We start from the raw sequence: 13702 nt of genomic DNA, 5'->3' as shown, positions 1-13702 counted from the left end.
TTCCATGTTGGGATGACTAAAACATGGGTTTAAGGAGAGAGGGAGGAGGTTTACAGGGAATCCAACAATGTCTGATAAGTTCCGCATGGGAAGGCAGCTGATCTTGAGTTAGGACACCTACAATAAGGGCAGAATGTGGACCGTGACTAGTGGTGTGCCACAGGGGTTGATGCTGGGACCTTGGTTCAGTATTTTTATAAATGATTCAGACGGAGCTTGCTATGTGGGCAACAGCGTGCCCTCCATATCACCTCCTCCCACATCCCCATTCAGGGCCCCAGATAGTCCTTCCGGATGAGGCAACATTTCACTTATATGCCTGTCTGGGTCGTCCACTGTAGACGATGCTCCCAATGTGACCTCATCTAAATTGGTGAGACTTGACATAGATTGGGGGTCTGCCTCATTGAGTACCTTCACTCCATCTGCCCACAAAAGGTGGGATTTCCTGGTAGCCACCCATTTTAACTGTATTTCCCATTCCCATTCCTACATGTTGGTCCTTGCCCTCCTCTGCTGTCATGATGAGGCCACTGTCAGGCTGGAGGAACAACACTTAATATTCTGTCCAGATAGCCTCCAACCTGATGGCATGAACATCAATTTCTTGAACCTCCAATTTCTCCCCCGTCCCTTCTTTCTTTCCCTGTTCCCCATTCTGACTCCACTCTTGCTCTTTTTTTCACCTGCCTATCACCTCCTTCTGGTGTGCCTACTCTTACCATTTCTCCAATGGTTCACTCTGCTATCAGATTCCTCCTTCTTCAGTCCTATACCTCTACCCATGCGTCCACTCCCAGCTTCTCACTTCATTCCACCTTCCCCCTCACCTATCACCTGTCAGTTTGTACTCCTCCCCTCCCCCACTTTCTTACTCTGGCACTTTCTTCCCCCTTCCTTTCCAGTCCTGGTGAAGGGCTTGGCCTGATACATCGACGATTTATTCTCCTTCTTCAAAGCTGCCTGACCTACTGAATTCCCTTTAGAATAGAGATGAGGAGGAATTTCTTCAGCCAGAGGGTAGTGAATCTGTGGAATTCATTGCCACAGGCACTTGTGGACGCCAAGTCACTGGGTTTATTAAAAGCAGAGGTTGATAGTTCTTCATTAGTCAGGGTGTTAGAGGTAACAGGGAGAAGATAGGAAAACGGAGTTGAGAGGGATAATAAATCAGTTGTGATTGAATGGCCTAATTCTTCTTCTGTGTTTTATGGCCTTCTTCCAGCATTTTGTGCGTTAATGGTAATAATCTTATAACAGCTGTTCTTGAGCCTGGTGGTATGTGTTGTCAGGCCTGTCTGGTATTATTGAGGATTTCTAATTAATTAATTAAATACAACAGGATTATAATTATTTAATTATTCACAAGCCCTTGTTAATTAATTAAATAATAATATTTGGAACGTATCAAATATTGAAAGGCCTGTATTGAAATGGAGAGAATGTTTCCAGAGTCGGGGAGTCTAGGATCAGAGGGCACAGCTCCAAAATGAGGAGCATCCATTTAGAACAGAGATAGGGAGGAATTTCGTTAGCCAGAGTGCGGTGAATCAGTGGAATTTATTGCCACAGACGGCGATGGAGGCCAAGTCATTTGGTGTATTTAAAGCAAAGTTAGGTAGGTTCTTGATTAGTAACACAAGGAATTCTGTAGAAACATCTGTTGCTCTCAGTTAGTCCGGGTGTCAAAATCTGGGAGAAGGCAGGAGATGGGGTTGAGAATTTTAATTGTAATGGCCTGATGACAGCAGGGCAGAAGCTGTCTTTGAGTCTGGTGGTACGTGTTTTCAGGTCTGGTCTGGAAGTAGCAAGGATTTGTGAATAACTAGTGCCATATCTCTGTTCCTCCCCTCCCAAGGTATGTGGCCTGGAATTACCATGAAATGACACCAGGCGTGTTCGACTTCAGAGAGTCCAGGGACATTGAACGTTTTCTCCGCCTTGTCCAGGAGATGGGCCTGCTTGTCATTCTGCGCCCTGGGCCATACATCTGTGCCGAGTGGGACCTGGTGAGTGCTGGCGTTCGTCGGCGTCACTCCCCTACCCCCCCCCCCCGCGACTAAGCTGGACAGGCGCCTGGGTTGGCTGAAGATAGGTGGAGGAGGAAGGAGGGGCAGAGAGTAGGAGGCTGCATGGTGGCGGAAATGTGGGTGGGGGGTGGGCATCCAGGTCTGGCAGAGAGGAGGGACAAAGTGGCGGGAAGGGTTGGCAGGAATGGGATGGCTTTGGGAAACAGATGTAACCTACCTCTACGTCCTGGGACGGGCTCTGAAGATGTAGTGAACTCTCTCTCTCTCTCTCCTGTGTTGGACTGGGTGGAAAACCACCATCTTCCTTGGTCTGTCCCACACATGACTCCAGACTGGTTGACTCCGAAATTACCTACTACATCTCCCAGTTTACTATTTTTAGAGATACACATAGCAACCAGCCCAATGAGCCTGCGCTGCCCATTTGCACTCATGTGACCAACTAATGTCTTTGGAATGTGGGAGGAAACCGGAGCAGCTGGAGGAAACCCTCGTGGTCATGGGGAGAACGTGCAAACTCCTCACAGACAGTGGTGGGAATTCAACCCAGTTGCTGGTACTGTAATAGTGTTACGCTAATCACTATGCCACTGTGTTGCCCACTTATCTTAAAACTGCAAAGGAATTGAACTAGATGGAAAAATTGTCTTAATCCAGGTACCAAATTCTAACACAGCAAAATCCTCCTCATAAACACTGTGTAGAGTGTGAATACTCAAGGGTTTAAAGTGAGGGGGGGTATTTAAAAGGGGATGTGTGAGGCACTGATGGGTATGTGGAATGAGCTGCCAGGGGAGGTGGTGGAGGCAGATGCAATGGCAGTGTCTGAGGCAGTTGGACAGGCACATGACCAGGCAGGGAATGGAGGTAGACGGCATCTTGGTCAGCACAGAGGCTGAGCTGAAGGGCCTGTTCCTGTGCTGTACTGTTCTGTGTTCTAGTCACAGTGCATTGCTTCTGTGTCTGAAGTTCTGAGTTTTATCATTTCTGATTTCAGGGTGGCCTCCCAGCCTGGCTCCTGCAAGATCCAACCATCAGTTTACGGTCATCTGACGAAAGTAAGGTATCTCTGTTAACGGGCGTGCTGGAATGAGGTCAGAGTGGACATTGTTTGTAGGGGTTTCTGGGACAGAATTAGAGCAGAGGAGAAGGATACCCAGGAAACAATTTAGGAGAGGAAACACAGACTGGGTGTGGAGTGTCTGTTGGTGACACGGATTGAGGAGACAGAACCACGGGGCTTGAAGCAGCAGAGCAGCTGGCCGATTATGGGAATTCCAGGAAGGATGAGGAAGGTCAGGGAGCGGTGAGGTTGCAGGAGGTGAGGAGCAGTGCTAGAGATTCCAGGGAAGGAGAGTAAACACAGGGTCATCCACATCTTTGGTGGGAACTGAAACAACATTGCCAGGGTTATATAAGACATGGTGAGACCAAATTTAGAGTATTGTGTGCAGATCTGGTAATCTACCTATAGGAAAGAGTGTAGAGAAAATTTACCAGGATGTTGCCAGGACTTGAGGATCTGAGTTATACTGTATGTGTAACCCTCTCACTGTAAGCTCATACTGAGATAGTATCACTGTGAATACAAGCTAACAGTAACATAACTCTGCAATGCATGGGGAATAATGATGAAAAGGCCATTTCCAATAAATAAACACATCCAGGGTAAATACAATACAGGTAGACACAAACATAGCCGTTTGAATGTCCCTTCTAAGAGAAAGCAGGACTGTTACTTGTCTGAACACCGACACACTTATGCAAATTTACTGTTCACCAAGAAGCAATAATTTACTAGAACAGTTTTGCGCGAAATAACCCATCCCAGGAAAAAAATACTTGCAACGTCCAAGAAAAAAAGATATTGAACTTTCTCCAAGGTCGTGGCTAACTGAAGTTATCTGCATATTCTCTCTGAGACCATTGTCAGTATGAGGATTTTCCGACAGTGGTATCTGTCCTTCCCAGTGGGTTCTGTGAGTGTTTCACCATGTTTTTCTGCTATGTTCATTGTCTGTTTCCATTCTTCTCCTTCATTTCTGCACTCCTTTTAGAAAATGGCTACCCTACTCTTCCTCCCACATTCTCTTAAGAATATTCCCATGACAAATCCGATTGCTAATTCAACAAGCCTAACTTGTAAATCGACTGTATTTTTATTACAGCAGAAATGAAATACTTGATTGTATGATGTAATTAAAGGAACACATTGCATTTTAAGAAAATCTGGAGGAAATAAAATACCCAACAGCGTAACTATATTGATAAAATAAAGCACGGTCTTAAACCAGGGAATTGCATAAGGAAATCTGTACTGGGAACAAACTGCTGCTGTAAGAATAGATGGAGAAGTGAGTCAGTTTACAAAAATCAACAGAGGCGTTAGACAAGGGTGTGTTTTCTCCCCTGATTTGTTTAATGTGTACAGTGAAACAATATTACAAAAAATAAGAAATATCTTGGGAATCAAAGTTGGCGGTGAAAACATCAATAATTTCAGATATGCGGATGACACTGTGTTAATTGCAAGTGTGGAGGAAGAACTACAAAACTTAAAACACAAAATAATCTGCAAATGCTGGGATCAAAGCAACACTTACAACACGGAAGAGGATCTTGGCGAATGTAGGGAAGACTTACAGCGGACTGAAAAGCTTGAGCATGAAGTTATTAAGGAAGAGGATGTGCTGGAGCCTTTGGAAAGCATTAAGTTGGATATGTCATCGGGACCAGACGGGATGTACCCCAGGCTACTGTGGGAGGCGGGGGAGGAGATTGCTGAGCCTTGGTGATGATCTTTGCATCATCAATGGTCGCGGGAGAGGTTCCAGAGGATTGGAGGGTTGCAGATGTTGTTCCCTTATTCAAGAAAGGGATTAGATAGCCCAGGAAATTATAGGCCAGTGAGCCTTACTTCAGTGGTTGGTAAATTGATGGAGAAGATCCTGACAGGCAGGATTTATGAACATTTACAGAGGCATAATATGATTAGGAATAGTCAGCATAGCTTTTTGAGGATGTGACTAAACATGTTGATGAAGGTGTAGTGTATATAGATCTCAACAAGGTACCCCATGCAAGGCTTATTGAGAAAGTAAGGAGGCATGGGATCAAAGGAGACATTGCTTTGTGGATCCAGAACTGGCTTGCCTGCAGAAGGCAAAGAGTGGTTGTAGACGGTCATATTCTGCATAGAGGTCAGTCACCAGCGGTGTGCCTCAGGGATCTGTTCTGGGACCCCTACTCTTTGTGATTTTTACAAATGACCTGGATGAAGAAGTGGAGGGATGGGTTAGTAATTTTGCTGATGACACAAAGGTTGAGGGTGTTGTGGACAGTGTGGAGGGCTGTCAGAGGTTATAGCAGGACATTGATAGGATGCAAAACTGGGCTGAGAAGTGGCAGATGGAATTCAACCCAGTTAAGTAGTGAGGTGGTTCATTTTGGTAAGTCAAATATGATGGCAGAATATAGTATTAATGGTAAGACTCTTGGCAGTGTGGAGGATCAGAGGGATCTTGGGGTCCGAGTCCATAGGACACTCAAAGCTGCTGCACGGGTTGACTCTGTAGTTAAGAAAGCATACAGTGCACTGGCCTTCACCAATCATGGGACTGAGTTTAGGAGCCGGGAGGTAATACTGCAGCTATATAGGTCCCTAGTCAGACCCCACTTGGAGTACTGTGCTCAGTTCTGGTCGCCTCACTATAGGAAGGATGTGGAAACCATAGAAAGGGCGAAGAGGAGATTTACAAGCATGTTGCCTGGATTGGGGAGCATGCCTTATGAGAATAGGTTGAACAAACTCAGCCTTTTTACCTTGGAGAGACGGAGGATGAGAGGTGAACCGACAGAGGTGTATAAGATAATGAGAGGCATTGATCATGTGGATAGTCAGAGGCTTTTTCCCAGGGCTGAAATGGCTAGCACGAGAGGGCACAGTTTTAAGGTGCCTGGAAGTAGGTACAGAGGAGATGTCAGGGGTAAGTTTTTTTTTACGCAGAGAGTGGTGAGTACGTGGAATGGGCTGCCGGCAACAGTGGTGGAGGTGGATACTCCTGGACAGGTACATGGAGCTCAGAAAAATAGAGGGCTATGGGTAACCCTAGGTAATTTCTAAGTTAAGGACATGATTGGCACAGCTTTGTGGGCCGAAGGGCCTATATTGTGCTGTAGGTTTTCTATGTTTCTAAGACTGACTATCTGGCAGTGGCAAAGAGGGTCTTTTCTGGTTGGTGATATTCTGCAAAGGTCAGTGTTGGGTCTGCTATCTTTCACGTTATATGTTAATAATCTGGATGGCAGAATGGATGGCTTTTTGGCCAAGTTTACGGACAATACACAGATTGGTGAAGGGGCAGGTAGTGTTGAAAAAGCAGGCAGTCAGCAGAAGGACATAGCAGATTGGGAGAATGGGCAAAAATGTGCCAGATCAAATAGGGAAGTGTATGGTTATGGATATTTTCTAAATGAGGAGAAAATTCAAAAATCAGAGGTGCAAGAGGACTTTGGAGTCCTCGTGCTGGATTCCCTAAAGGTTAACTTGCTGGTTGAGTCAGTGGGAAGGAAGGCAAGTGCAATGTTAGCATTCATTTTGAGAGAGCAAGAATATAAAAGCAAGGATGTAACGCTGGAGCTTTATAAGGCATTGGTCAGACCACAATTAGAGCATTGAGAGCAGTGTTGGGCCTCGTATCTAAGAAAGAATGTACTGGCATTGGAGAGTGTCTAGAGCAGGTTCACAAGGATCCCGGGTAATGAGAGGGTTAGTATATGAGGAGTAGTTGATGGCTTTGGGCCTGTACCCGCTGGAGTTCAGAGGAATGAGGGGGGGATCTCATTGAAATCTACCAAATATTGAAAGGCCAAGATAGAATGGATGTGGAGAGGATGTTTGCTATAGTAGGGGAATCGAGGACTAAGGGCCACAGCCTCAGAATAGACAGGGCTCCCTTTAAAACGGAGTTAAGGAATATTTTTTTGAGCCAAAGGATGGTAAATCTGTGGTGTACAGACGGCTGTGTTGACCAAGGCATAGAGACATACAGCACAGAAACAAGCCTTCTGGCCCATCTAGCCCATGCCAAACTATTAATCTTCCTAGTCCCGTCAACCTGCACCTGGACCATAGCCCTCCATACCCCTCCCATCCACGTACCCATCCAAATTTCTCTTCAATGTTGAAACCAAACCTGCATCCACCACTTCCAATGGCAGCTCCTCAGTCTCTGAGTGAAGAAGTTCCCCTCACGTTCTCCATAAACATTTCCCTTTCACCCAGAACCTCTAGTTCTAAACTCACTCTAGCTCAGTGGGAAAAGCCTATTTGCATTTACCTTAAATAAAGCCCTCTTAATTCTGTATACCTCTGTCAAATCTCCACTCTTTCTCCTTTGCTCCAGGGAATAAAGTCATAACCAATTGAACCTTTCCCTATGCAATCATCATCAGGTGCTGTGCCCAGACTGAGCTTTGACTGCCATGGCCCACACATTCCTTTTTCGGATCAAGTGGATCGATTCATTGGTATTCATTTCCAGTTCTCTGGCTGCTGTCTCCATCATCATTTGTCTTTGCCTTCCTTTTGCTTTCTTCCCTTCAATATTTCCCATAATTACTGTGCATTCTAACTCCTCTTTCCTAATCACATGTCCAATGAAGTTACGTTGCCTTTTCATGATGTCATACGTTATTTCTCTTTTTGTGCTTGCTTTGTTCATGACATCCTCATTAGATACTCGTTTCGTCCATGATATTCTTTGCATCCTCCTCAAAAACCACATCTCTGCTGCTTCAATTCATTTCCTCATGTTACTAGATATTTTCCAACATTCTGAGCCATATAACTTAACTGGATAAATGTAACATTTCAGTACTCTGAGGCGGGTTGTCATGCCTAGTTTAGTGTTGGTCAGTATACTCTTCATCCTCGTAAAGGTGTCTTTTGCCATCCCTTTCCTTCTTTTGATGTCCATGTCACACCTGCCATCTGATGTCACCCAGTTTCCTAAGTGGAAAAAGTTCTGTACTTGTTTTATGTCTTCCCCGTTTATTTTCAGCCTGCAGATAGGATTCTCCTTCTTTTTGGATATTACCATACATTCTGTCTTTTTGGGATTGACAGGTAGACTCATTTTTCCGCTTTCTTCAACAACTATATCAATTAAGTTTTGTAGTTACACTCACAACACGCTGAAGGAACTCAGCAGGTTGGGCAGCATCCGTGGAAACGATGAGTCGACGTTTCAGGCCGGAACCCTTCGTCAGGACTGAAGAGGGAAGGGGCAGAGGCCCTATAAAGAAGGTGGGGGAGGGTGGGGGAAGGAGAAGGCTGGTAGGTTCCAGTTGAAAAACCAGTAATTTGAAAGACAAAGGGGTGGGGGAGGGGAAGCAGGGAGGTGATAGGCAGAAAAACAATGGGTAGTAGAAGGAGGCGGAACCATGAGGGAGGTGATAGGCAGCTGGGGGAGGGGGCAGAGTGAAATAGGGATAGAGGAAGGGAGGAGGAGGGAATTACCGGAAGTTGGAGAATTCTATGTTCATACCAAGGGGCTGGAGACTACCTAGACGGTATATGAGGTGTTGCTCCTCCAACCTGAGTTTAGCCTCATCATGGCAGTAGAGGAGGCAATGTATCATAGTCATAGTCATACTTTATTGATCCCAGGGGAAATTGGTTTTTCGATACAGTTGCACCATAAATAATTAAATAGTAATAAAACCATAAATAATTAAATAGTAATAAGTAAATTATGCCAGGAAATAAGTCAGCCTATTGGCTCAGGGTGTCTGACCCTCCAAGGGAGGAGTTGTAAAGTTTGATGGCCACAGGCAGGAATGACTTCCTATGACGCTCTGTGTGGCATCTCGGTGGAATGAGTCTCTGGCTGAATGTACTCCTGTGCCCACCCAGTACATTATGTACTGGATGGGAGACATTGTCCAAGTTGGCATGCAACTTGGACAGCATCCTCTTTTTAGACATCACCGTCAGAGAGTCCAGTTCCATCCCCACAACATCACTGGCCTTACGAATGAGTTTGTTGATTCGGTTGGTGTCTGCTACCCTCAGCCTGCTGCCCCAGCACACAACAGCAAACATGATCGCACTGGCCACCACAGACTCGTAGAACATCCTCAGCATCGTCCAGCAGATGTTAAAGGACCTCAGTCTCCTCAGAAAATAGAGATGGCTCTGACCCTTCTTGTAGACAGCCTCAGTGTTCTTTGACCAGTCCAATTTATTGTCAATTCGTATCCCCAGGTATTTGTAATCCTCCACCATGTCCACACTGACCCCCTGGATGGAAGCAGGGGTCACCGGTGCCTTAGCTCTCCTCAGGTCTACGACCAGCTCCTTAGTCTTTTTCACATTAAGCTGCAGATAATTCTGCTCACACCATGTGACAAAGTTTCCTACCGTAGCCCTGTACTCAGCCTCATCTCCTTTGCTGATGCATCCAACTATGGCAGAGTCATCAGAAAACTTCTGAAGATGACAAGACTCTGTGCAGTAGTTGAAGTCCAAGGTGTAAATGGTGAAGAGAAAGGGAGACAAGACAGTCCCCTGTGGAGCCCCAGTGCTGCTGATCACTCTGTCAGACACACAGTGTTGCAAGCACACGTACTGTGGTCTGCCAGTCAGGTAATCAAGAATCCATGACACCAGGAAAGCATCCACCTGCATCGCTATCAGCTTCTCCCCCAGCAGAGCCGGGCGGATGGTGTTGAACACACTGGAGAAGTCAAAAAACATGACCCTCAGAGTCCTCGCTGGCTCGTCCAGGTGGGCGTAGACACGGTTCAGCAGGTAGACGATGGCATCCTCAACTCCTAGTCGGGGCTGGTAGGCGGACTGGAGGGGATCTAAATGTGGCCTGACCATAGGCTGGAGCAGCTCCAGAACAAGTGAATACTGAAGCAAAGTACTCATTAAATACCTCTGCTATCTCCTCCGGTTCCATACACACTTTTCCACTGTCACACTTGATTGGTCCTATTTTCTCATGTTTTAGCCTCTTGCTGTTCACATACTTGTAGAATGCCTTGGGGTTTTCTCTAATCCTGCTTGCCGAGGCCTTCTCATGGCCCCTTCTGGCTCTCCTAATTTCATTCTTAAGCTCCTTCCTGCTAGCCTTATAATCTTCTAGATCTCTATCATTACCTAGTTTTTTGAACCTTTCGTAAACTTTTCTTCTTGACTAGATTTACAACAGCTTTTGTACACCACGGTTCCTGTACCCTACCATCCTTTCCCTGTCTCATTGGAACGTACCTATGCAGAACTCCACGCAAATATCCCCTGAACATTTGCCACATTTCTTCCATACATTTCCCTGAGAACATCTGTTTCCAATTTATGATTCCAAATTCCTGCCTGATAGCCTCATATTTCCCCTTACTCCAATTCTTCTGAGATGTTGACACCCAGGAGTTTGAAACTATTCACCCTTTGCTGACCCCTCAATGAGGACTTGTGTGTTCACTCGACTTCCTCCTTCTCAAGTCCACAATCAACTTTTTGGTTTTACTGAGTTGAGTGTAATATTGTTGTTGTGACATCACTCAACCAGCTGATCTATTTCACTCCTGTACACCTCCTTGTCACTATCTGAGATTCTACCAACAACAATTGTGTCATCGGCAAATTTTTATATTGTGCTTGAATTGTGTCTAGTCATACTGTTGAGAGTGTAGAGAAAGTAGAAACATAAAAACATAGAAAATAGGTGCAGGGGTAGGCCATTCGGCCCTTTGAACCTGCACCGCCATTCAGTATGATCATGGCTGATCATCCAACTCAGAACCCTGTACCTGCCTTCTCTCCATACCCCCTGATCCCTTTAGCCACAAGGGCCATATCTAACTCCCTCTTAAATATAGCCAATGAACTGGCCTTAACTGTTTCCTGTGGCAGAGAATTCCACAGATTCACCACTCTCTGTGTGAAGAAGTTTTTCCTCTTCTCGGTCCTAAAAGGCTTCCCCTTTATCCTCAAACTGTGACCCCTCGTTCTGGACTTCCCCAACATCGGGAACAGTCTTCTTGCATCTAGCCTGTCCAATCCCTTTAGAATTTTATACGTTTCAATCAGATCCCTCCTCAATCTTCTATATTCCAGAGAGTACAAGCCTAGTCGATCCAGTCTTTCATCATATGAAAGTCCTGCCATCCCAGGAATCAATCTGGTGAACCTTCTTTGTACTCACTGCACACAATACTCCAGCAAACAACAGGAATTCTGCAGATGCTGGAAATTCAAGCAACACACATCAAAGTTGCTGGTGAACGCAGCAGGCCAGGATGCATCTCTAGGGGGAGGTACAGTCGACGTTTCAGGCCGAGACCCTTCGTCAGGACTAACTGAAGGAAGAGTTAGTAAGAGATTTGAAAGTGGGAGGGGAGGGGGAGTTCTGAAATGATAGGAGAAGACAGGAGCGGGAGGGATGGAGCCAAGAGCTGGACAGGTGATTGGCAAAGGGGATATGAGAGGATCATGGGACAGGAGGTCCGGGGAGAAAGACAAGGGGGGAGGAACCCAGAGGATGGGCAAGGGGTATAGTCAGAGGGACAGAGGGAGAAAAAGGTGAGAGAGAGAGAGAGAAAGGATGTGTGTATATAAATAAATAACAGATGGGGTACGAGGGGGAGGTGGGGCATTAGCAGAAGTTAGAGAAGTCAGTGTTCATGCCATCAGGTTGGAGGCTACCCAGACGGAATATAAGGTGTTGTTCCTCCAACCTGAGTGTGGCTTCATCTTTACAGTAGAGGAGGCCGTGGATAGACATGTCAGAATGGGAATGGGATGTGGAATTAAAATGTGCGGCTACTGGGAGGTCCTGCTTTCTCTGGTGGACAGAGTGTAGGTGTTCAGCAAAGCGGTCTCCCAGTCTGCGTCGGGTATCGCCAATATATAGAAGGCCACATCAGGAGCACCGGACGCAGTATATCACCCCTGCCGACTCACAGGTGAAGTGTCGCCTCACCTGGAAGGACTGTCTGGGGCCCTGAATGGTGGTGAGGGAGGAAGTGTAGGGGCATGTGTAGCACTTCGCTCCCTACGTGACTCCCTTGTCCATTCATCCCCCCCATCCCTCCCCACTGATCTCCCTCCTGGCACTTATCCTTGTAAGCAGAACAAGTGCTACACATGCCCTTACACTTCCTCCCTTACCACCATTCAGGGCCCCAAACAGTCCTTCCAGGTGAGGCAAAACTTCACCTGTGAGTCGGCTGGGGTGATATACTGCGTCCGGTGCTCCCGATGTGGCCTTCTATATATTGGCGAGACCCGACGCAGACTGGGAGACCACTTTGCTGAACACCTACGCTCTGTCCGCCAGAGAAAGAAGGATCTCCCAGTGGCCACACATTTTAATTCTACATCCCGTTCCCATTCTGACATGTCTATCCACGGCCTCCTCTACTGTAAAGATGAAGCCACACTCAGGTTGGAAGAACAACACCTTATATTCCGTCTGGGTAGCCTCCAACCTGATGGCATGAACATTGACTTCTCTAACTTACGTTAATGCCCCTCCCCCTCGTACCCCATCCGTTATTTATTATATATATATATTCTTTGTCTCTCTCTCTCTCTCTCCTTTTTCTCCCTCTGTCCCTCTGACTATACCCCTTGCCCATCCTCTGGGTTCCCCCCCCCCGGTCTTTCTCCCCGGACCTCCTGTTCCATGATCCTCTCATATCCCTTTTGCCAATCACCTGTCCAGCTCTTGGCTCCATCCCTCCCCCTTCTGTCTTCTCTTATCATTTTGGATCTCCCCCTCCCCCTCCCCCTCCCACTTTCAAATCTCTTACTAACTCTTCCTTCAGTTAGTCCTGACGAAGGGTCTCGGCCTGAAACGTCGACTGTACCTCTTCCGAGAGATGCTGCCAGGCCTGCTGCGTTCACCAGCAACTTTGATGTGCGTTGCCACAATACTCCAGGTGTGGTCTCACCAAGGCCTTGTACAACTGCAGTAGTACCTCCCTGCTCCTGTACTCGAATCCCCTTGCTATGAATGCCAGCATACCATTTGCCTTTTTCACCGCCTACTGTACCTGCATGCCCACTTTCAATGACTGGTGTACAATGACACCCAGGTCTCGTTGCACCTTTTCCTAATTGGCCACCATTCAGATAATCTGTTTTCCTGTTCTTGCCACCAAAGTGGATAACCTGACATTTATCCACATTAAATTGCATCTACCATGAATTTGCCCACTCACCTGACCTATCCAAGTCACCCTGCATCCTCTTAGCATCCTCCTCACAGCTAACACTGCCGCCGCCCAGCTTCGTGTCATCTGCAAACTTGGAGATGCTGCATTTAATTCCCTCGTCTAAGTTATTAATATATATTGTAAACAACTGGGGTCCCAGCACTGAGCCTTGCGGTACCCCACTAGTTACTGCCTGCCATTCTGAAATGGTCCCGTTTATTCCCACTCTTTGCCTCCTGTCTGCCAACTAATTCTCTATCCACATCATGTCCTGGCATCCTTGAGGATATGCCATTAACTACACATCTGCCTGTAAATGGTCTATTTCTCTTCATTCCCTACTGTTCGTTTGCCTGTCGAAATGACTCAATTGTTGCTGTTGTATCTGTTTCTATCATCTTCCCTGGTAGCCATAGCTCTGTGTGTGTGTGTATGTGGGTGGGGGA

At 46.4% G+C, this 13702-nt stretch overlaps 1 protein-coding gene across 2 annotated transcripts in view; it reads left to right on the top strand.

Moving 5' to 3' along the window:
* The window catches only part of glb1l (galactosidase, beta 1-like), a 46688-nt gene that overhangs the window by 15614 nt on the left and 17372 nt on the right, over positions 1–13702 (top strand). For both annotated transcript variants that reach the window (XM_063051485.1, XM_063051484.1), the window contains exons 3-4: positions 1859–2009; positions 3028–3088. In XM_063051485.1, the coding sequence (XP_062907555.1) occupies positions 1859–2009; positions 3028–3088 (212 nt within the window). The remainder of the gene's footprint in view (positions 1–1858; positions 2010–3027; positions 3089–13702) is intronic.

Source organism: Mobula hypostoma, chromosome 6, assembly GCF_963921235.1.
Source record: "Mobula hypostoma chromosome 6, sMobHyp1.1, whole genome shotgun sequence".
Classification (NCBI taxonomy): domain Eukaryota; kingdom Metazoa; phylum Chordata; class Chondrichthyes; order Myliobatiformes; family Myliobatidae; genus Mobula; species Mobula hypostoma.
This window is presented reverse-complemented; position numbering and strand designations above follow the sequence as displayed.